This window comes from Astatotilapia calliptera, chromosome 11, assembly GCF_900246225.1.
Source record: "Astatotilapia calliptera chromosome 11, fAstCal1.2, whole genome shotgun sequence".
Lineage (NCBI taxonomy): Eukaryota > Metazoa > Chordata > Actinopteri > Cichliformes > Cichlidae > Astatotilapia > Astatotilapia calliptera.
In genome coordinates this window covers 32,381,202-32,405,530 of record NC_039312.1, presented here as the reverse complement: position 1 = coordinate 32,405,530, position 24,329 = coordinate 32,381,202, and the positions used below count along the sequence as shown (strand labels likewise).

At 43.0% G+C, this 24,329-nt stretch overlaps 3 protein-coding genes across 4 annotated transcripts in view; 2 read left to right on the top strand and 1 right to left on the bottom strand.

Annotated features, from left to right (window-relative positions):
* Positions 1-1,634, bottom strand: part of rftn1b (raftlin, lipid raft linker 1b) — a 145,007-nt gene extending 143,373 nt beyond the window's left edge. Inside the window, exons 1-2 of one of the 2 annotated variants that reach the window (XM_026185312.1) lie at positions 1,481-1,634; positions 151-243 (exon numbers count right to left, since the gene is read on the bottom strand). The gene's annotated coding sequence lies outside the window, so the exon portion shown is untranslated. The remainder of the gene's footprint in view (positions 1-150; positions 244-1,480) is intronic. The other variant, XM_026185313.1, reaches the window with a different exon arrangement.
* LOC113032403 (cysteine-rich venom protein) overlaps positions 1-9,599 on the top strand; it is a 50,581-nt gene extending 40,982 nt beyond the window's left edge. The window contains exons 7-10 of the mRNA XM_026185314.1: positions 323-465; positions 6,980-7,068; positions 7,385-7,467; positions 7,560-9,599. Of these exons, the coding sequence (XP_026041099.1) occupies positions 323-465; positions 6,980-7,068; positions 7,385-7,467; positions 7,560-7,696 (452 nt within the window). The 3' untranslated portion in view covers positions 7,697-9,599. The remainder of the gene's footprint in view (positions 1-322; positions 466-6,979; positions 7,069-7,384; positions 7,468-7,559) is intronic.
* Positions 9,600-12,231: 2,632 nt separating this feature from the next.
* Positions 12,232-24,329, top strand: part of plcl2 (phospholipase C like 2) — a 39,480-nt gene continuing 27,382 nt past the window's right edge. The window contains exon 1 of the mRNA XM_026183506.1: positions 12,232-12,705. Coding sequence (XP_026039291.1) covers positions 12,454-12,705 — 252 coding nt within the window. The 5' untranslated portion in view covers positions 12,232-12,453. The remainder of the gene's footprint in view (positions 12,706-24,329) is intronic.

Sequence of the window (24,329 nt, the reverse complement as noted above, 5' to 3'; positions counted from 1 at the left end):
TCTGTGTTTCTCTGTGAATCTTCTGTGTACTCAGCATTATTCCGTGTTTCACCGTGTCTCTCTGCTCCTCGCCCCGTGTCCTCCTTTTGTGTTAGTTTTCCCAGTTTAGGTTTATGTTTCGGTTCTGCCCGCTTCTTGGTTATTACTCACTGTAAATAGATCTCACTTGCACCTCCACCTCTGGCTGCTATTTGGATCCTCCTTCTCACCTCCACACGACTGCCGCCCCAGCCGTGACATCTACTGTGACATGAAAACGAAAGCCTGCATTTGTAGATCCTAATAAATAATCAGTGCTGCCATGTTTCCCACTGTCAAAAAGGATATCACTTGGGCGAGAATCTGTTCTATTCATCTTCTCTTAAGTCGTGGACTGATGTCATCAATGCGTGGCATAGTGAGGTAGAACACTACAATTACCCCACTGGATCCACCAATGGAAAATCTATTGGTCACTATACACAGGTAACAACAGCTTATACAGAAAGGTTTCTGCTTTCTTTTACCTGTTTGATAACTGCTTCTTTTTATTAACCCATTAAAGCCAAGTGCATCATAATTTGATTACATGACTCTTTGTGAGTTTTTAAGACTTCTTCATCATCAGTGTGATTTATTTCCTCCCCAAAAAACTGAAATAAGTTGCATGGTACATCGAAAGGAATAAATTGCAAAAGGAATGCAAATTAATATCACGTATTTTTATTCACCAGACGCTTCCGTAAACACAACATTTTTAATGAGACCTTTTTTGGCAATGGATTAGTGATTGAGACTTTAATGGGTTAACTGTGGATCAAATGACAAATGAAACGACTTTGTTCATTTCATACAGCTTTTCAGCATCTTTGGGGTTGTTGTTTTCTCCATTTATTACTGTCTTGCTTCAGTCTTACAGATCTTTGCTCAGCAAAACATTCACACAATAACAAAGTGAATACATACCCAAAAGAGCGTGAATCTTAAGCTTGCAGTGATCAGGTGGCCAAACAACACAACTCCAACTGAGTGAACATATTATTCTTGAACTGAACTAATATAAGCTTATCTAAGAAAAGTTACTCACAGAGCATTTTAACACCAGGGATGCCTTTTGTTCTCAAGTAGCCTCAGTTCTTGGTAGCTGCTTAATGATTTTGATCTACACTGACAATAGTATGCGGTAATAATATAGTGATATCTGCAGCTTTGTCAGATAGACATTTATATTGTGAATCACCCACTAAGGTCGACACATTAATAAAGTCTGTCCGACACGTTTGCTGTTTGCCATGAAGCATTATCATGCTGCAAGAAACATTTTTGCACCACTTTGAGTAAACTACAGACAGTTATGATGAAAATCCCAAAGGTCAGCCCCTTCAGAAATGACGCACTTAACTACTGCCTAATGACTGGCTGATCGAAGTGCTATGTCAGCCGGTGATCGGCTGTGATCAGCTGATCACGGGGCCGGGGTTAAAAGAGAGACGCCACCCACCTGTTCGCCGCTCAGACATCAGTATCCTCGTGTCACGAGCTCCGAAACTCTGCGACATCAGTCTCCGCCTGATCCAGCAACTGTGAGTTACAACCCCTTTCGATCCTTTTTCTCTTCCCGGCTCCGCTCGCTCTCTGTCTGTAACGACCGTTCCGAAGCCACGCTTCGTGCTCAGGTCATTACTAGAATAACTGCGTGTCTGCTCCAAACCCACCGCTAGCCTTCGCCGCGCTTGGGTCTAGCCAGCACGCCACACGGGCACGCCGAATTACTGTGTGCGATCCGCCCGGCCGTGACAGGATGTCTGAGCCGCATGTAGACCCAGCGGAATTCGAACGGCTGAAAGCCGAAGTGTTATATCTCCGCGGTGTGGTGGATCGGATGAGCACAAAGATGGAGTCTCTCACCGAAACTGTCCTCCAGCTTTCCTCTTCCGTCACCTCGCTGCAACGTCAGCCAGCGCCGGTGAGCGCCGAACCCCGGATCGGACTACCCGACAAGTGGAACGGAGTAGACGGCCGGCCTGATGGACTGCTCGCCACCTTAGACATGATGTTTGAATGTCAACCCACTAAATACGTCACTGCCCGTGCAAAAGTGGCGATGCTCACCTCTCTCTTGTCTGGCCAGGCTCAGGAATGGGCCGCGGCTCTCTACAACAATAAGTCTGCAGCGTGTAATGACTATGCTCTGTTTGTGGAGGAGTTAAAAAAGACCTTCGTTCCCCCCAGCAGTGAAGTGGAAGTGGAGTCACAGCTGCTTCATCTACGCCAGGGCAGCCGACCAGTCTGTTACTTCGCCTCCCGATTCCGCACCCTGGCTGCTAAGCTTCAATGGGGAGATGCTTCTCTGCGCTCCATCTTTCTAGAGGGGCTGGCTGATTACATCAGAGACGAGATGGCCGGCCGCGAGGCCCCAAAGACCTTGGATGAGGCCGTGGACCTTGCCCTGAAGATCGACCAACGCGTGATGTCGCGGCCTCGCCATGCCCCTCGGGCCTTAAAACCCTTCCAGCCTCAGCGGACCACGTCGTCGCAACCTCCTCCCCCCTCTGATGGAGCCACGGCTAGCCCAAGCAGCACATCCAGCGAGGAGCCCATGCAGCTGGGTGGACTCCCCAAAGAGGAGAAAGAGAGACGCTGGCGTGAGGGCCTCTGCGCCTACTGTGGATCAGCTCGACACCGTCGTCCCCAGTGCCCGCTACGGCCGGGAAACGACGACGCCAGGTAGACTGCGGGGGTGTCCCACCTGGCCCTTCCCACTCCTCCGATCCCTCTCGTTTTCTGTTACCGGTCACTTTTCACCTGAAACACCAACAGCTCTCATCCGAAGCCCTCCTGGACACCGGAGCCGCCGAGAACTTCATCGACCAAAAACTAGCCTCTCGGCTCCGCATCCCATTGACTTCCGTCGACCGATTTCTCCCGGTGACCTCAGTAGACGGGCGACCACTCCAACCCTACCCGGTCCAGTTCCAGACCCAGCCAGTCCGCATGTCTGTCGGGGATCATCAGGAGGAGATCCGGTTCCTAGTAGTCTCGGCCCCTTCCTCTCCTCTCATCCTCGGATACCCCTGGTTCCGTCGACATGACCCCCACGTCTCCTGGTCTTCCTGCCAGATCCTGGACTGGGGTCCCCAGTGTTCACGCCGCTGCCTTCTCCTCCGGACTGGACAGGACTCAAAGTCAGAAGAGGCGTCACCCCCGGAGCCCGTCGATCTGGATAGGATCCCTCCGGCTTACCATGACCTGTCCGAGGTCTTCAGTAAGAGGCGAGCCGCCGCTCTCCCTCCTCATCGCTCCTACGACATGGCCATCGAGCTCCTCCCGGGAGCAGTCCCTCCTCGTGGTCGCCTGTTCTCGCTGTCAACCGCAGAGAACAAAGCCATGGAGGAGTACGTCGCTGAGGCTCTCCAACAGGGCTTCATTCGCCCTTCTACCTCCCCTGCAGCTGCGGGGTTCTTCTTTGTAAAGAAGAAAGACGGCGGGCTTCGCCCCTGTATAGACTACCGAGGCTTGAATAAAATCACTGTTAAGAACCGCCATCCTCTTCCTCTGCTATCCACCGCGCTCGATTCCCTCTCCCAGGCCTGCATCTTCACCAAACTAGACCTACGCAGCGCTTACAATTTGGTGCGGATTAGAGAAGGGGACGAATGGAAGACGGCCTTCATCACCCCTAACGGGCACTGGGAGTATCTGGTGATGCCCTTCGGCCTCTGCAACAGCCCTGCTGTCTTCCAACACCTGATCAACGACGTCTTGCGGGACATGCTGGGCCGATGGGTGTTTGCCTATCTGGATGACATCCTGATCTACTCTCGCACCGAAGTAGACCATATTCGCCATGTGCGGGCCGTGCTAAGCAGGCTGCTCGAGTACCAGCTGTTCTGCAAACTGGAAAAGTGTGCCTTCCATCAACGGTCCACTACCTTCCTGGGCTTCACCATCTCCTCCAATGGCCTGACCATGGACCCGCAAAAGCTCCAAGCCGTGACCCAGTGGCCTCAGCCTTCCAGCCTTAAGCAGCTACAGAGCTTCCTGGGCTTTGCCAATTTTTATCGGCGCTTTATCCGCAATTTCAGCACCATTGTCGCGCCACTGACATCCCTCACCAAACCAGCTAACCTGCCCAAGCCCTTCTGCCTCCCCCCTGGTGCGAAACTGGCCTTCCGAGACCTTATTCGTCGGTTTGCTACAGCTCCCGTCCTGCTCCACCCTGATCCTGCCGGAGATTTTGTGGTGGAGGTGGATGCCTCCGATGTTGGCGCTGGCGCCGTCCTCTCTCAACACGGCCCGGATGGAAAACTTCACCCGTGCTGCTACTTTTCAAGGAAGTTCTCCGACACGCAGCGACGGTATGGTGTCGGCGACCGGGAACTCCTGGCCATCAAGTGGGCCTTGGAAGAATGGCGGCATTGGCTCCTGGGAGCGAAAGAACCGTTTCTGATCTGGACTGATCACCAGAACCTGATCCATATTCGTTCTGCCAAGCAGCTCAACCCAAGGCAGGCCCGTTGGGCCTTATTCTTCGAACCATACAACTTCCACCTCGCCTACCGCCCTGGCTCCAAGAACACCAAGGCAGACGCCCTCTCCCGGCAGTTCACCCAGGACGACTTCACGTCAGACCCTGGGCCTATCCTACCGTCTCATTGTTTCGCTGCCCCCCTTCGGTGGCCCTTGGAGGACTCTATCCGGGACGCCCTGACCGCCGAACCGCCTCCGCCGGAGACCCCAGCTGGGCGGCTCTATGTGCCATCCCGGTGCCGTCAGGAGGCCTTGCTCTGGGCTCACTCCTCCCCGCTCTCTGGTCACCCAGGGCCCGACAGAACCCTCCAGCTCCTCCGTCGTGCCTTCTGGTGGCCCTCCATGACTCGGGACGTCCGGGACTTCGTTTCCGCCTGTGACACCTGTGCTCGGGCCAAGTCCTCCACCCAGCCACCCGCTGGCGACCTTCACCCTCTCCCGGTGCCGAGACGTCCCTGGTCCCATGTCGGCCTTGACTTTGTTACCGGCCTTCCATCTGTAGACGGTCTTGACACCATCCTCACCTTTGTGGACCGGTTTTCTAAGGCGGTGCACCTGGTCGCCCTGGCCGGCCTCCCCTCCGCCAAACGGACGGCCGAGCTCCTCCTGGACCATGTCGTCCGGCTTCACGGATTCCCCAAGGACATAGTCTCCGATCGGGGGCCACAGTTCACCGCCAGGTTCTGGAAGGCCTTCTGCCGCCTGATCGGAGCGTCTCCCAGTCTCTCGTCCGGCTATCACCCTCAGACCAATGGGCAGGTTGAACGGACCAACCAACAGTTGGGGCGCTTCTTACGGTGCTTCGTCTCCGCCCAACCGTCGCTATGGCCTCGTTACCTGGTGTGGGCTGAGTTGTCTCATAACCTTCACATCTCTTCCGCCACCGGTCTCTCGCCCTTTGAGGTCTGTCATGGATTTCAACCTCCTATCTTCAGCCATCAGGAAGCGGAGGTCGACGTGCCGGCTGCTGAACGGATGGTCCGCCGCTGTCGCCAGGCCTGGATCAAGGCGCGGGCTGCCATTTCCCGGGCCAACGCTCTGTACACCCGGCAGCATCGTCGCCGCCACCGCCCGGGTCACCCCTTCCGGCCGGGGGACCGCGTCTGGCTCTCCTCTAAGCACCTACGGCTGCGCGGCGAGTCCAAGAAGCTCGCTCCCCGGTTCGTCGGCCCGTACGAAGTCACCGCCCGGCTCAACCCCGTGGCTTACCGTCTCCGGCTTCCGCCCGCCATGAAGGTCCATCCGGTTTTCCACGTCTCGCAGCTTAAGCGGCACGTCGCTTCCCCACTGGCGCCCCCCTCCCGGGCCCCGCCCCCGCCCAGGATCGTCGATGGGGGTCCTGTCTACACTGTCCGTCGGATCTTGGACTCCCGTCCCCGGGGCCGGGGGGTCCAGTATTTGGTGGACTGGGCTGGCTACGGCCCTGATGAGCGCTCCTGGGTGCCGTCCCGCTTCATCTTGGATCCTTCCCTCATCTCGGATTTCCGTCGCCGCCGTCCTGGCCCGTCGGGTGCCGGTCCTCGGGGGGGGGGTCCTGTCAGCCGGTGATCGGCTGTGATCAGCTGATCACGGGGCCGGGGTTAAAAGAGAGACGCCACCCACCTGTTCGCCGCTCAGACATCAGTATCCTCGTGTCACGAGCTCCGAAACTCTGCGACATCAGTCTCCGCCTGATCCAGCAACTGTGAGTTACAACCCCTTTCGATCCTTTTTCTCTTCCCGGCTCCGCTCGCTCTCTGTCTGTAACGACCGTTCCGAAGCCACGCTTCGTGCTCAGGTCATTACTAGAATAACTGCGTGTCTGCTCCAAACCCACCGCTAGCCTTCGCCGCGCTTGGGTCTAGCCAGCACGCCACACGGGCACGCCGAATTACTGTGTGCGATCCGCCCGGCCGTGACATGCTACATGAGAACTCTGGCTCACATTATGCAAAATACATGAATTAAGTAGAAAGTGCAGACAGTGATAAGAGAAGTCCAAATGATTAAGTACAAAAATTCCTTCTAGTTTTATCGTTGTTGAATAAAAGTATAATGTTGCTATCTGAGCTGCAGGATGCTTTTGATGTCATGACGAAGGACTCTGTTTGTGTCTTTCTCATTACTAAGTATTCATTTTATGGTGGATTGTATGTTCAAGACGAGTGGCCCTTCCTGCTTTCAAAAAGAGAATCCAAACCTATTTAGAAAAATGAAATTTTTATATTTCAAAAAGCAGTTGTTTAATCACTTTTAAACAGGCACTGCGTTTTTAGGAAGATAAATTTGTCTCTTTTAACTAAAACAAATGTAGTGCTTTAAATACAAATTAACTTGCAGAGTGTAGTGCCCAAATGTTTCCAGGCAGTCAAGAATTAGCAATGTTAAAACAGGACAAACATAAATGACTTATGTTCATATTTGAGCAGTCAGTAGCTATTTCAACACTGGAGTATCTCTAAAACCAACGGCTTTATGTTTTTCTCATCAGGTCATATGGAACAGCTCATACAAAGTTGGCTGTGGAGCAACGCTGTGCCCTAACAACATCTATTACTATGGCTGCCATTATTATCGCGCGTAGGTGACACCTTTCACACCCATAAAGCCTACAGTGGCTTTATTTTACATGTCACTTTGTTAGCAATCTTAACAGCAATGGAAATAAATTGAAGTTTGAGGGTGGAGCACACTTTGTATCTTTATCTTTATTTCAGACATATACAGAAAAAACGATATATGCAAGTACACATACTTGCATTTACATGTACAAATATCAATATATATGTAAATACAGACATATGTGCTCAGACAAAACGAAAAATAGAGTCTAAATTACATGAAATTACAATTATTAAGCCTGAAATAATTGTAATAAACTGTTTTTATTTAACAGAGGAAACTTCAGGCGATGGGCGCCTTACACACCGGGATCTCCATGTGGCTCCTGTCCTAACAACTGTGTGGACAAACTCTGCAGTAAGTAAATGTGGTGTTTAATTACTGGGCAGGTAAAATGTGTTGCTGATAATGAAGACAATGAGCTAATCATTGCTTTACTTTATTTTTAGACAACCCCTGTCCATATATAGACCATTACATCAACTGTCCAATCTTGAAAAACACCACTGGATGCAGTAATGAGCTGGTGAAGGCTTGGTGCCCTGCTTCATGCACATGCACCACCGAGATCATTCCAATAGGCTAAAGGCTAAACTGTTGAGTCTGCAAACTGAGCTTCAGCCCAGTACTGTTCACATGTTCTTTGTTGGCTCTCTGTCTGTAACATGAGATAAGATACCAATGACATATGAAAGAGAACATGGAAAATAAATAAATACAGACAAATCTGTTCTATTGTCTGGAGACATTTCTTTAACACTTCACCTTTAATCAAAGACACTTTGCAGATTGTGGACAGACAGTCATAATGAATCGCAGTATTTTGTCGGAACAAACATTAAATAAAGTGTTATTGTTAATCCAATGATGCTGGCAGCACCAGATGGTGCATTTAAATATTGACTCAGCACATACTGATACAATAAGTATTAGTACATTAAAAATAGCATATTCTGCATATGCTGAAGTTCAACTGTCTTTAAATGACTGAATATGAACAGTCTTCAGTAAATTGATCCCATATGTAACAGTCATCAGAGCTTTATTATATTTACATACACATATTTATTGAGTTTACATTAATATGCAATATGCTCATGCCTTCACATTCATTTTTATTGTAAAATGTAATGAAAGTCAGCAGAGAATTTCCCACGGTTAAAGATGACACTGCAATATCAAGAAGTTTAAAAAGCTGCAAAAATGACATTTTTCTCATTAACTAGTGATGACCTAAAACAAACAATTAAACAAACAATCAATAAAGCAAAGAAACTAAATGAAATACTGAACACACACTCAATAATAAGGATACAGTAAAAATCAATTTCCAAATGTATGAATAAATATTAATTAAAAAAATACTGAATGTACCCGACTGTTTTGTTTCTTATACTAAGGAGAAAATTGGTTAAAAACAAATAGTTAACTACAAATAGTAGCTCTTGTCAAGGGGACAACGGTAGCATCTTACATGGTACCACAGAGAACTGTTTGGAGGCACCACCAAAAAAGCTTTAAGCCGAACCACAGCCGAAGGAAAATCACCGACAACTAAACTGTTTTACACACTTGTGCAAAAAGACCACGTTGAAAAAGGAAAATGCTCTTTTATATTTAAAACATAACAGCATGGGTAGACGTTTTGTTTTTATTATTATTATAAGTGTTTTGTAATGCAAACGCGAATGGTCACAGGACAAGTCAGAACAAACTTTGCCCTGCACAAAAAAAGACAGTGTACCATTATAAGTCAGCAGATGTCTCTGTTGTACAACTCACCCCACCTCCTGCTTTTGTATTTCACAACACTCGCTTTGGCTGCTTTCATCTGAGGCAGTGGACTATGAACAAAGCCTACTAAACCATGTAAAATAACATTAAGCCTCATCACTCACTCTGTGTGTCTTTTTGTAAAGGAGGGTATGAATTTAGGCTCTATGAATTACATTTAAGGTCTGTGTTGACTATGCATGACTAATATTTTAAATCGCTTAATCATCCCTCCTAAAACCCGATTACTTTCTTTCAAAGAGTAGTTACTGTGAGAATATTTTCACAAGAAATCTGACGCAATAGTGCAATGAGACTGTTATGTAGTAAGAGCCGTTACTTCACCTTTCAGATTAGTACATCTTCCGAGCACCGTCCGTATAAATACAAGGAAATTAGACATAATGTGAGCTGTTTTTGATTCATCATAAATACCACTCAGATGGACAACAACAACATTAGTCATTCAGAACATGTCCTACAGTCATGCAGAGAAAGCAGTTTATATTTCAAAGCATTAATCTGTTTACTTTCAAAAGTAAGTGTAGAGTCAACCCTGCCAGGTCATTGTTAGAAAACAGCATTCCCTGCTGTAGAAAGGCTTTCCATGGAACGTTGTCTTTGCTCTTCCTAAAAGCAGCTTGACAATATTTTGGTTATCCATCTATTTCCTGTATCTTCAAGGACTTCCTGTATGTGAAACTGATGAATAAAACTGTGAGATTAATGACATTTGCCCAAGAATCTTTTGTGTGCACTTGCTTCTTGCTGCTGTTGACTTTTATTTTGTTTCGTGTTGTTTACTTTCTTTTTATGCATTATTCACAGATGATGCTTGAAAAGAAGATAACATGATACAGAAATATATAATAAAATTAAAGAAAAAGAAAGCAGAACTACACCAGCAAGACTTATTTATGTTTTTTGGTGGGGTTTTTTTGTATTATCCTTGTTAAATGTTGTAGGTAGAATGAATGGTGACTGGAACAGTATAACTACAGGGCTTATTTTCTCACTTGATAAGTGAAAATGAGCTCTAACTGTTAAACCACATTATCAAAATTGCATTTTCTCATTGCTCTGACATGACCTAAGCGACACAGCAGGTGTAAGCATGAAAAATGCATTTGACCCCAAAACACCTCTACAATTCACACTGAGCCCCTTCCCAGGTGGTTGGACCTACTCTAGCACATAGTTCCCCGGGTATGACATAACACGAAACACTTGCCCAATGAAGGTGGCCGTTGTGCTATTACAATAATCAGCTACGTTCACTCACAAGGGAGTTTCTGTGAAAGTGAGGAAAACCAACTTTACATTGTCTTAATTCCCTGTGACGAAAATGAAAACACAAATGCACTGTGTCATCCACATTCCATGTAAGACACAAATTATTCGACATAATGATTATCGTGGCTGAAACGATGATAAAAGTTCTGTTCCAATCATCCAAATGTTACCATAAAAAGAGGATTTGGGTTGGTTTGCACTGCATGCATGGTATGTTGTGTCTCCTTGGAATACGTTGTAACCTTTATTTTAGCTCAGACAGATAGGTAACATCCAACATTTATATCCATTTATGGCTGAAAAGTTTATACAAACCTGGAATTGAAATGCTGTTCAGTCACCCTTAGTTTACTCTCTGTATGTTCTTGATGACTTTGTGGTGCTGTTGGTTTTGTGGCCTTTTTGCACGTACTTTTGTTTTGACTTATGTGACATAAGTCAGCAAGAAAACACTTAAACTATGTGAGAGTAATGTGAAAGGCATGTGGGTATTTTACAGTGTGTGGCACGCAGCCTTGTTTGCTATGTAGAAAAGTGAAAGTAATTGATGTGTGTGTGTGGGTCTAATATTTCCTGGTAGTCTACAGCACGGATTTCTAACTTATTTTAGTCAAAGTGCAACCTAATTTCAGCTTAAGTGGGTAAGCTCAGTAAAAACATTCTGTAATTGTTTATATTTAATCATTTAATAAGTAAATATTATTACACGTCCAAATATTCTCTTCTGGACATGAAGTAAAACTTTGAGAACTATTCAGCTCAGCCACAGGTAAGGTTTTTAAAAATTTTGCTCACATTTTTAAAAACCTTAAAAACCATTAAAAACCACATTTCTATAACTTTAAAACAAGGGGTATTACTTCGTACTTAATCATTTTTCTTATTTCCTGAGAGTAATTTATAACACTAATGATGAGCAGGTGAGGTCTTTTGAGATAAATAAGTGTGATTTCGTTGGCTGTACATGTACATTATATTTTACAGATCACACCGTAAAGTAATAAAACATTGAAAACATATTTGACACCTTTAAGAATTAAATCACTGGACTAGATCTATAAATACGTTCTGTATCTTTCAGTTTCAGCACCACCACAAAAGGACCGGTGGTACATGTTATTGATTAACAGGAGTAATTAAGGTTTATTCTGCAATTTTTACACTTTGCCAAACCATCAAGTGGACCAAACGGGACCCTGTGGTGTTCCAAACGGGACCCTGTGGCGGACCGGTACGAGCCCGCAGGCCGTATGTTTGGCAGCCCTTGTCTATGGGTTTGATTGACAGCTCGGCCTGTTTCTCCTGCTGCGCGTTCACGAGACATACACAACTTTGTTCCATGGAGACTACTGTATGCGCGTGATTTAACGGGAAATCAACGTTTTCGTTTCTTTTCTCATTTTTCTTTTAAGAAAACGTAATAACCGCTGAAGTCTGACCTGAAAAAAAAAATTCAGGGGAAGCATTTCTCTCCTTCCTTTTTAGGGTTTTAGTTGGCTGGGAAAACTAACTTCAAACAGCTAGCAGGCGAGTGGAGTTAGCTGTAGCTAAGCTAAGCGCTGCTCGGCACACAGTAGTGAAAGACAGCCAAGGGTGCTGTGCTCAAAGAAGACGGGTCATTCATGGATAGTGTGGGACCAGGCGCTTTAAAAGGCAAGTACACAAAACAGACGAGCGTCACATGAAGCTAATCGTGACTTTAGTGGAGACGTTAATTGACCTGATAAGTTTCTGTTAACGTTATTTACCTTAACGACCACCGGTACGCTGGTGTGGGGGGGTTGTTATTATTGTTATTACAGTTAAATGGACCGTAATGGAGTCGCTGTGTGTGCGAACTTGTGCAGAAATGCACAAGAAAGCATGCACATAAATGGGGAAAAACCGGCTGTATTTTCTGCATTTGTGATGACAGCCTGTAGTGATTGCAAGTTAACATCCGCTTTCAGCGCACTGCTGAACGCCTTCTGTACAAAAGCTGCCACTGTTCACGTTGCTGTTGTTACTACTGTCATGCTGCCTAATTATGCTAATCGCTGTGGTTTCTCTCCACAGAGCACAATGCACGGAGAAAACCCCTCTCTCTGTAGGAACCTGTCAGCTATCTGCACCGAGAGATGATACGGCGTGATTTGGTGTAAATGTTACATCGAGGCAATAGGCCAGGCAGGAAATTGGGAGTACGGCTGAAACATACGGCTTTGTTACCCAGCAGCTCGTCAGCTTGTGTGTGTGTGTGAGAGAGAAAGGGAGCGTGTGTGTGTGCTCGAAGTGCCTATGGCGGAGTTTGAAGAGGACGGCAGCCTGCCTCCATTGAATCCCGACGATACTGCCGTGCCCAGCGACAACGCAGCTGGTAAGACGCATTGCGAAGTGTCGGTCTTGAATGGAGACTGTGGGATATCTGAAAATATGGTCGGCTCGGGATCCCTCGTCGCACCTGGCAGCCAAACCGGGGTGGACAACGCCAACACCTCTGCCGGTCTGGACACCAAATCTGAAATACCACGCAGGAGCAGCATTATCAAGGTAAACACTGAAGTTCAAGCCTCTGTGTTATACCATTCATTCTGGTGAGCCAGTGTGTTGCACATCTACGCAGGACACTGGATGTTGGAAGTTACTGTGCAGTCTCTTCTGTGTACATCTTTGGTTTTGTGCACCATGATTGCTGTGAAATTTTCACACAATATGAGCCAGTAATAGGAAGCACATCCTGTACTTTAAATATAATGTCTATAGCAGAGTGTATGTTGACTTTAGCTTGTATGTCAAGAAATTCTGGCTACTAAAGCACTTGTGCCTGAAGAGCCACGATACAGTTACCAGAAGGGAAGAAACAGACGTTTAGGTGAAGCATGTGGTTCAAAGTAATATGCTGTCTGTGCTAATTTAGGAGGGAAAACTAATGTGTGCAATAACAGAGATTAAATTGGAGAACAACAAATACCCGTAAATGAAAGCTGACTGAGGTAAAGTGGGGATGAGAGAGTGGAAGGGTAATGATAGTAGCTGGTGCTCTTAATAAAATGTTATGCACGACTAAAAATGTTTTATGTTTCCCTAGTGCTGTCTGATTATGGCAGATCAGACAGATTATTGTAATCATAGTAGTTACTCAGTGTCACTTACTGACTTTGGGAGCATCTTTCATTGCTTGAGGTTAAAAACATGTCTTTATAACAATGAACTATCTTGAACTTACTTCAACCAAACATGCCTCAGCTTGGCAGCTAGTGAATTTGGGCTTGCACCAAAGCGCTTCCAAACTTACCTGAAAATCACTAATTACTAATCCTGTTTTATTTTTCAGTACATCTGGTGGTACACAGCAACAACAACAAAAAAGTTGATAGTTAATTCACTGAACCTCATTTTCCAAAATATAAACAAATCGTTTTGCCTCAGTCTGCTGAGGCTGTCAATCAGAGAGGTCTTTTGTGTGTGACTGCTTTAACATTACGAATCATAAAACAGTCAGCTCCTCCAGTGTTGTCAGGATGCATGTCGAGCTACGCCTGACAAGAAGAACATTCCTGCATTGTTTGCGTGGCTTGTTGTAATCAAAAAGTTCTGCACTTCCACTAGTAGAAAACAAAAACCATACCCGATTTGAATTTCTTCATTCTATTCTTTATAGTCGTCTACTTGCGCACCTCTGGTCCACTTCCAACTACCAGCGCTGCCACCGTTTCCAACTGGAAGGAGTTGTAGAGCAGAAAATACCAAAGCCAATCTTCTCAAGCTGTGCAAAGAGCGGCTTGAGAAGGCTGGGTTTGCATTTTCAACCACTTCTCACATTTTATCTGTAAATTCATTTGTAAAGCAACCACTGAATTGTCTGATTAGAAATGATCTGCAACTTATGCACCATAAATCGAATTCATCATGCTGAATTTCTGTGTATGATCGACATACTTTTGAACCCCCCACCCCCGCCAAAAAAAGAGAAACGTCACTGTTTCCTTAAGGCATGTTTTTTGCCAGAAAAATCCTGCACCTATGCACCAATTTTAAGATTAGTCCTGCACACTGTTATCATAGTATTTATAATGTAGAAGGTAACACGAGAAAATGCTGCTGGGAGAGAGCCATGTGGTCAGCGAGAGTCTGCGAGCAAGACTTAACATGTTCCAGGTGCTGATTCTGAATACTAATATGGCTGCTGAAATGCACAAGTGTGCATGTTTCTGCGAGGTATGCAAATACTAAACATTTGACACATACAGAGGTCTAATCTGCTGGTTCGTAATTTGATTTTGGTTCTCAGTCTAAAGCTTTGTCTTTTGGTTTAGTCACCTCATGGGTGTAGATGTTGTGAATATTGCTTAAGGGTATCAAAGATGATGACACTTCCTCACGTTGCACATTATGTCGAAAGCCCCAAGACATTTTCTTTAGCTAATGTCAGCAGCTCTGAATTGTAATTTTCCCCACTGCTACTGTCGTTGTCACAATGTGAGTCACAAGACTGCACTGGAGATGCTGTCTAGACTGAACAAACTGCTCACTACTCTGTTCTTCACATTATTTATACTGTCTGCCTGGTAAACGTTAACCTAGCAGAGACTCAAAATGGCTCCCAAAAGATCTCAGAAATGTGTGCCTTTTTAATTAAAATGCGTGTTTACGTTTGGCTTCTAGAGGTCAGTAAATTAGCTGTTAGACCAGGGATTTTATTTCCTCAGGGGCCTGCCAGATTTAAAATGCATGAGCCATGTGAGGAATTTATTCAGAGGCACCTATCAGAGAGCAGCGTGCTTTTGAGTGAAGTCTGTGTCCTAATTGTGCATTAACACAAAATGAGCACCCAGTTTTCGATCTGTGATGTTATACCTGAGGAAAGTTCCTCTGCTCTGGATGCAGGGCAGGGTTCAGGTGCTCACATTTTTGCCAACAGGTTCAGCAAGGAGGCAAATTCTTGGAAAATTGCAGCTGCTGAGCTTTGATGTTACCTGATGATTGACGGGGATAATATCGACATCAATCAATGGTGCAAAATTCCAAGTAATCTCTCACTATGCAAGAGTCCGTCTTAGTTCCCGAGAGATCTGAAGGCACGTGTTAAGAAATGCCCTGAATTCAGACACGTTTATTTAAATGTAATAGATATGAAAAGATTTCTGACTTTTTCTCTAAGATATTTTTGATTGAACTGAGAACATTTTGTCCAAGGAGAGGCAGAGATCGATGCTCTTCATGCAACTGTCCAATTTTAGTTAACTGGTCCAGCGATTTCCACATGATGGTGCAGTGCCAGGCTATCCATGCAGATGAGAAATCCTTCTTAAATGCTCAATGACCTAAATTCAATAACCGCCATATCAGATTGTATAACAGTAGCCTTCATGACAAAGCATAATGAAATATGTGAAATGTACCTCAGGTAGTTTGAAATGGTTTTGTGGCATTTCCTTCGCAACACAGTACGCAGATGGATAAATATCTAGTGAATCACAGCAGAGACAACTTACGACAAGTTGGAGACAAAACATATGTTACGGTAGGCCGCCATTAGGAGAAGTCAGTTGGGTAAAAAGATTTGTGTTCATACAGGAAGTGAAAATATTAATCAGCAATGGGTTAAAAAAAATTAAGAGAAAACCCCCACTAACAATAAAGCTAACTAAAGTGGAATTTATCTTCCAAATTTCCCCTTTTTAAAGCTGAAATTATTTAAAAAAACAAAAACAATTTAAGTTGCATACGTAAATGTGTCTGTGAATGGAAAATAAAACTGCAACATGCTAATCATTCACTGTTCCACTTGTGTGATGACTAAACTCTCTCTGAATATCCTGAGGAATACATCCAGTAAATCAAGAATGCAGCAAGCTGTGCCCTTGACTACAAGGAAATCCTTTCTTGCAGGTATTTGTTTTTGTTCCTGATAGGTATGACTGATCAAGTAATGCACTGAGATGTTGGTGGCGAAGGAGTAGGCCAGCGTTTACGAGACGGCTTGTTTCACACAATCACTTCTTGTTAAACTCTTTCTCTGAAGCGATGGGAGGATGTGGTTGGAACATCACCCACCATGGTGTCATAGTAACAGCTTGTAGTACCTCTGTGCTTAACAACTTGACTTCTAGAAAGGTTTCTGTGTCACATAATTAGTGTGGGTGTGTATACATGTGTGTGGTTAAGAGTTACAAGCCAGTGCACATTTAAAGCTGCATGGTTGGGGCCGTTCTTCCTAAATTACATACTGAGTCAAGCCAAAGTCCTTGGGTGACAAAATTACACCATTTGTTGAGCTTTTAATTTGGTGGTTGCTGAATAATGCTATACTCCACCCCAAATCTACGCTCAGACTGTCGCTCATCATCCCAGTGACAGAAAACTTTCATGTGCCAGGACCTCTATGGCAGCGGTCCCCAACCTTTTTTGCGCCACGGACCGGTTTATGCCCGACATTATTTTCACGGACCGGCCTTTAAGGTGTCGCGGATAAATACAACAAAATAAAACTAGTACCGGTACCGAAAAAAAGAAGATTTATTCATAACACACGTGAAAAGACCCAGGAAAACCGAGTTAACGATAAAAACGATAACAAAATAACGCTGAAAACCGATAAAAACCCTGAAAACCATACATTTCACACCTGAGCCTCAACTCTCGCGGCCCGGTACCAAACGACTCACGGACCGGTACCGGTCCGAGGCCCGGGGGTTGGGGACCGCTGCTCTAGAGAACCGGAGAGGGTTTGTGGAACCCTCGGAAGGTCTGTGATGGATTCGTTGACTAGACCAGGAGTCGGCAACCTTTAAGTTTATTGGACTAACAAAATTCCGTGTGGAGCCACAAAATATGTCTGAACCTTGTAATAAAAATAGAATGTTACCAAACCTGACTACTGTTCAGTGGGCTGTTTATGATTGTTGGTACCTCAACTTAGCATTGTCATTTTTATAGTTTTGTTCATTTAACTTTTTGCCTGTAGATGAATTGGGGGTTGCAGGCTGGCAGAGTTGTATGTGGGTTCAGAGTTACGAGTTCACAAGCTCTGAACTAAATTTTTCAACTCTGATACCATTAGTTAAACTGATCTTGCCTGTTTTTCATAATGCCAGTTAACATCTGCGTCTCAGATGTTATCCAGCTCCCTGTTACTAATCAGGGCTGCAGCATCCCTTACACTGTGATGAGAAGTTGCAAACAGTTCAGGTAAAAAGTAAGACGGATGACAGTCCTGCTAATGGTGCAGTTTTGCAGTGTGCTGCTCTAGAAAGACAGTAGTCATGTTTAAAATGATTGTTTTTTTTCTTCTTCTTCTTTTTTTTTTTTTAAATGGATAAAAGTTAAGACGTATGAAGCTAGATGGTAGGACCTTATTTTACATAATGTTGACAAAAGCTGATGCATCAATGAATTTATTGGTTAATCTGAACTAACACATTTTGTCATCAAAGTCAGAGAGTAGCACAAACTAACCCATTGAGGAACCTATAGATAAACATGTCTCATTTTTAGCAAAGTAAATTCCTGTTTTTTCCAGTGGAGCCTCATGCTGATGCAGGGAAAATATTCTACATATATTGTATACTTAAACTATATTATTTATTTCTTGTAGACCGCTTAAATTGGTTTTGCTGCCGTCCATGTCAACGCTCGATCATGCCTTCAGTTTCTGTGCAGGTCGGTGCTTCTTTCTGCTTGGGGCTGGCTTTCTACCTGGTAAGATCAGTGGATCTGTGCTTCACACAGCCCCAGAGTGGAAGGAAGAAAAAACTATCACAGACTGAAACGAGGTAGTTTACCCAGTCAAGGGTAAACTACCATTGTTCTACCACAAGTCTGTTCTAATACAGTTGTTAAAAATGGCAGCAATTGTTTAATAAAGAAACCAACTGTTTAAATATTATCTAGATATTTACCAGAGTTTTGTTTGTGACATTTCGCATAGTTGCTTTTGTTGAAAATACTGAAACATAAAATGTCAATATGAATTTGGTCTGTAAAGCCTAGCCGTAGCTGAACGCAATGGAAAAACATGAAAAGTCACTCGTGCAGTGGAAAATAATGCAGCAGGAGAGATTAGAGTTATTTTTAGGTTATAGGTTTTCTTAATAATTGGAAACAGTTTTTACTGTTATGATTTCATTGTCCGGTGGCCACATCCTCTTTATGAAAGATGAAGTTTCTTTTTATAGTGATGTTTCAAACCCTCTGAAGGTTTGAAGGGATTTGAGAAAAGAAACACTTTCAGATAAAATGTACTTACTTGTAGCTACATGTAATACTTGTAGTTATGTGTCTTTAGGCTATAAAAAACCTAAATAACTTGGAAAATGAAGCCAGTGAACCTTTTTTTTAAAGGTTAAAAATCCAGTAATCTGTAGCTGTCCTGGTTTACATATTGAAGTGGACGCAGTGACGTGGTGGTAGGTTTCATCTTTAAACGATTGCGACATAAAATCCACAATAGTGGTTTATATATAACAAAGAGTGAGGAGACCCTCAATGACACCAAAACAAAATGTTTGAGGGCATTTCATCTGCATTTTTCCCCCCTTTTTATTGGGCTTGAGTGCTGTAAAAACATTTAGGCACTGGTTCTTGTGATTGTAGTGAAAACACTCTGTATACCTGGTTTGGAAGGTTGTGTCTTCACAGATGTATGCGCACATTCAGTAACAACTCTTCTTTGACAGCTTGAAATTTAAAACAAAAAGTTTATTTCTGCTGCTCCCAGTTTATCTACTGGGATATGGCTACTACTTTGACCAGTCCATTTTCTTTTTTTTTTCTTTTCTTTTTTAAGCATTCACCTGTGAAGCTTTTGGGTGGCAGTGCATCTCGTAGCTACACTTTTCTTACCCCTATGTCCCACCTCAGATCCTTTCGATTAAGTTGAATCACTCCATTACTTTGCTTTATAAACAACAGTTTTTTTCACAGCTCTGGTATGAGAAGAACACAAACTGTGATGTCCTTCTGTTAAAAGGGAAAACAATATGGCATTAATTATGGCGGACCAGCCGTGCTGTGAGTCCAAACAAGTTACGTCATGGTGATCTTCATCATTGTATCAGATTGCTGACTTAGTTTCAGTGGCAACTCATACAGCGGTGCTTTTCCATTTTTAAAGATCTACATTTACACAAACACTTTACATTACGTCGATGCAGAACACTGAATGTTTTCTAGCAGTGGTTGGGTGTGTAAAAGCAGACTGTTTGGAGAGAGTTTCCTCCTTATAGTGATGAGCACAGACTGTATATAAAAGATGAATGTAGCCACTGTGATGTCACCCATCAGTTTTGGTCTCTGCCATGTTGGTTTTTGGAGGCAAAAGGTAACATATTTGACCATGAGCTCAACATAATAGCTAAGGTTAGGTACCATAAAGCAGCAGTCCCCGAGCCCCAGGCCACGAGTCGCTTGGTATCGGGCGAGAGTTGAAGGTCAGGTGTGAAATGTATGGTTTTCAGGGTTTTTATCGTTATTATTTTTTTTTTATCGTTTTTATCGTTAACTCTGTTTCCCTGGGTCTTTTCCCGTGTGTTATGAATAAATCTTCTTTTTTGGGTACCAGTACTGGTTTTATTTTGTTGTATTTATCCGCGACACCTTAAAGGCATAAACCGGTCCGTAGCACAAAAAAGGTTGGGGACCGCTAGCATAAAGATAAGAGATAAGATAAGATAAAACTTTATTAATCCCTCGGGTGGGTTCCTCTGGGAAATTCGGTTTCCAAAAGCACAGCACCGACAGAAGTTACAGTTACAGAATACACACACACACACACACACACACACACACACACACACACACACACACACACACACACACACACACACACACATATATATAAATACAGAGACATATATAAATAAAATATACGAAGGGGATAAATAGAATAAATAGGAATAAAATAAAAATACAAGTGAAGTGTACAGATGTAATGCACACACATAAATATCAGGTAATTAGTATTAAGTACCAGACTATTAAAATACTAGAATTTCACTTCACAAAACTGAAACACAACTTGTTGGATAATACTGGTGTTATCACACGCTATTTAACAAATAATACTAGCACTCTCCTGCTGTTTCTTCTCAGCTCCTGGTATGCAATGCACATGCTACATTATGCACACCTTTTAAGATTTCAAGATCAGGTTTTATACAACTTGAAGACTGAGGCATCATTCAATGTCAGTCTTAGCTGGTAAATTCTCTGGCTTGTAGTGTTGTGAAAGTATTTCCTTGATTCGAATATCGATAGATATAGATTAAGGATGCTCTTATTATACCTGCTGTAACATACTGCAGTCATCAGTGTTTACCATGTTTATTAATAGCTTTTGAGCACTGGTGTTTCCCTTCTACACTCTAATTAACTGTGCTATATAATTACTGTTGAATGCACAGCCATACATTCTTCCATGTGAGTACTCACACTGGAATGTGTAAGTGTACAGTCACTGCTTGTCCTATTTTAAACGCCCAGAGAGAAATAAGTATGAAAATTAATTAGGGAAATGCAGTGTGAAAAAGAGTCTCAACAAACTTACTAGTCCCCGAGCAAGATACCAACTGATATAATCCTTAAATTCTGTAGTTTAGAAAAAAAAGAAAGACAAAAGGTCTGAAGTCTTGTTTAGGGCATGATTGAGTAAAGCGGGTGGCGAAACGCTTTCCTTTTTAAATATGATGTTGCAAGTGGTGGTGTTATTGCTGTTGCATTGTCACTTTAATTATGCATGCTACTATGTACTACTGAAATGTTACGACAGACGGGCCCATCATCATTTAGCCTGAATCTGCCAAGAAGAGATTTTTCTCAAATGGAATCTGAATTTATTCTTCTTCTTCAAAAAGTTACTTGAATAATGTGGTGTGCGTGCTGGAGTCTTATCCATTTGTCTGAACTAGTGCCGCTGGCAGCTGATTGTATAATTTATTGATGGTTTTTTGACAGCTGTCCTTGATGTCCTGCTGTGCGTCACACATCTAGCCGTTGTGTTTACGTATGCAAGGCAACTTGCAGAAGCACTAACCGGAATCACTGCCTATTAATTTACCAGGTCGGGTGTCACTGATTTGCACAAATGCTGTTTGCTTCACCAAGTTATTTCAGGGGTAGCTCAAAAAACTTGGCATCAAATACATTTCTACCACATTAACGGCAGAAGTCCTTCTATGCCCTTGTAATGGATGGCATTAATTTTATACTTTAATATGCAGTCAAGCATATTTTTCACAAACACATTTACACAGGATGATAGGTAGTCCTGTGAAAATTAAGTACACCCCATGGCTCAGTAGCTTGTATAACCACGTTTGGCAGAACTAAACTGAAGTTTTGTGGACATTTGTTAATGCACAGCTCTCTTCATTTCAGTTGAGATGAGGTCTGGACTTGGCTCACATGCAACCTAAAGGCAAGCTAAGCTGTGCTGCTATGTTCTTTTTAGAGAGAAATACTTTCTCCTGGCAAAGGAGCCATATTTTCTGTCAGTCTTTTTCTAACTGTAACTGTTATTAACCTTAACATTTTACATGCATGCATGTGGCCTGTAGAGGCCCGAAGAGCTCTTGAGTTTGAACGTTCTGACCTTGAGGTGAATTTGCTCTGAGGTCTTCTTCTAGGAAGATTTTGGCAGCGTGTTAAAACACACCAGAATGCCCCAGACCAACAAACTGCCAAAACCCCTGGTCACTCTTGCTGTTGACTGATTGTATTTGATTAGCTGCACCTGGCTGCTACTTGGCTTCTTAATTTCTATGGAAGCGTAAGACGGCGCTTTTCATTAAAAAACAAAACAAAAAAAACACTTGCTATCTGAATTAACAGGACATCTTAAAATCCTAAAAGAGCTTATGTTGACTTTAAAGCTTGATTTCATTGTTAATGATGGCTCACATGATTTTTTTTTTTTTTTGTAAATGTAGTTTTCTCTTGAAATATTGGGATATACTTGTGCCTTTGTCTCTTGAGTCAACATCATTGGACACCACGTAGACTCTGTGGATGAATTTTGAGTGAATTACCCCTAAGTGTATTAAGGGTTTGCTCTTTATTGCTTATGAAATCAAGGTTTCAGGGCATTAGAGGCTTTCTGGGATTTTAACATGTCTTGTTCATTCAGAAAAAATGGAGTAATAAAATTTGAGTTTTGGAATTTTTGAGATAATTGTTTCATTAATTCAGGAAAACAAGGCTGCTTTTGTCAAGTGAAAGCACTGTCTCTGTAATATATTAATTTAATTTCAAATGATTCAATAATGAAAAAAATCCTCAGATAAATTGATTATGAATACCGTTTTTGCAGCACTGCTATAGACTTCATGCTTTATTTTCTGTTGTCCCATTAGTTCTTTTAACGTGGATCGCTTTGGGTAACTGTAACTTCTACACAGTAAATATTTAATACTCACATAAAAATAAACTGTGAGAAGATATTAATGTGTATATTATCTCCAGCTCTGTTTACACTGAGTCTTCTGTTATTGTAATTAGATCACATTTAGTGTTTATGTTGACTTTATAAACTGGGAAGCTTTGTGTGATTAAAATCACAAACTAATATCCTGACTGCAGGGACCTTTAACAGCTGTTCTCTGGGAGTGTTTATCAATAACATTGTTCTTGAGTTCTGATCACTTTCACTTTGAGTTATGTTACTGATGTTAGTATGACAATAACATTAATAGAAAAGTAGTGCATTAATATGTTGGATTGATTCTGCATATTAACCTTTTGTAGTCCTTTTAGAAATGAAACAAAGTTAGTCAGGTCTCTGTTTTTCTCAGTGCCTTCTGTTCAGCCTTAAGAGAGTCCACGGATGAATCAGTTCAGCTGTTGTGATGGTAATACGACTCCTGAAGGTGGAAATATGATGCAGTCTCCAGCTAACGGATGGTGTCAATTTTGCTTGCATCGCGCTGCCTCATCATGGACGCCTTATCAGATGCTGAGAATGTGCCACTGCTTTTCAGTCTTTTTTTTTTTTTTTATACTGAACTCTGACATGACAGTTTTGCTTCATATTGCCTGGTGGAGTTCTTACCAAAATGTGAAATGCAGTGTTGACCTGCCATCAATAATGCGAGAATTTCTCGATGTTTCACAGTTTTACAGTCTACTTGGAGCTGTAACATTGCAAGACTTGTCTATAAGTGGTGTAAAGAGCCAAACAAAATTGCCAGTTTTTCAATCTAAAATCATAGTTAATCCCAGGCTTCACTGCACGTCTTTGCCCTGCTTTGCTTCGCCACATTTCCTGCTTCCTCTTCTGCTTGACCATCTCAGATTTGCCACAAAATGTATGGTCAAAAGTTTGGATATATAATGATATGTTGATAATGATAATATGGATAATTAATAATGATTGCTGTGAATTTTTAGCTTCATATATCAAATACTTTTAAAGATTTATTTATTCATTTTTTTTAAACGACCTGTCAACCCACTTCCAACATTTTTGTCGAGCTAGTTTTACTTGCTGCTATGCTGGACCTGACATGCAGTTCTGCAGTTGTGAATGGTTGTGTTGAAGTTATTCTACAGCTGGAGGAACTGACTGGAGAGTTCCTCACAGAGTATATAATGATATATTTATGGAGCCTCGTGTGGAGCTTCTTGTGAATTTTTCCCCTACAGCCAATACTATCACAGATAAAATTGCAGTGAACCCTCTGAAGGCTTACCTACCCAAACCTGACATATCCTGCAGAAAAGTCTAACTTTACGTTGTTTTTTATATTTGTCGGTTAAAATGTGTTTGTTTGTTTTTTCTTTTTGTCTTTTTCCCCAATTGCCAAGACTTCGGAGAACAAACAAACGGGTTGTCTGTGGTACTTAAAACAAAAAGGGGTACCGAGAAGGTCTGACATCCAACTTTGGCACCTAAAGGTTCAACGCAAATGCACTCATTTGCTCGCTAACTTTGTCTTACCTGCAATAAAATTTGCAGCAGATTAACTGAGTATTCTAGCAGACTTGTCGGTCTCCATGTACAATGTTTTCCCTGCATAGAAAAATATATGGTGCCTTCCAAAAAGGCCAAGTAATGACGGAGAAAAATCAGCTGCATGGTCGACTGAACAGTTAGTTAGTTACTTACAGTTAGTACAGTTAGTTACTAGTTCAGTTGTTCTTGGATGCCGTCTTAGCTTTTTAAAACAAACATCATGGAC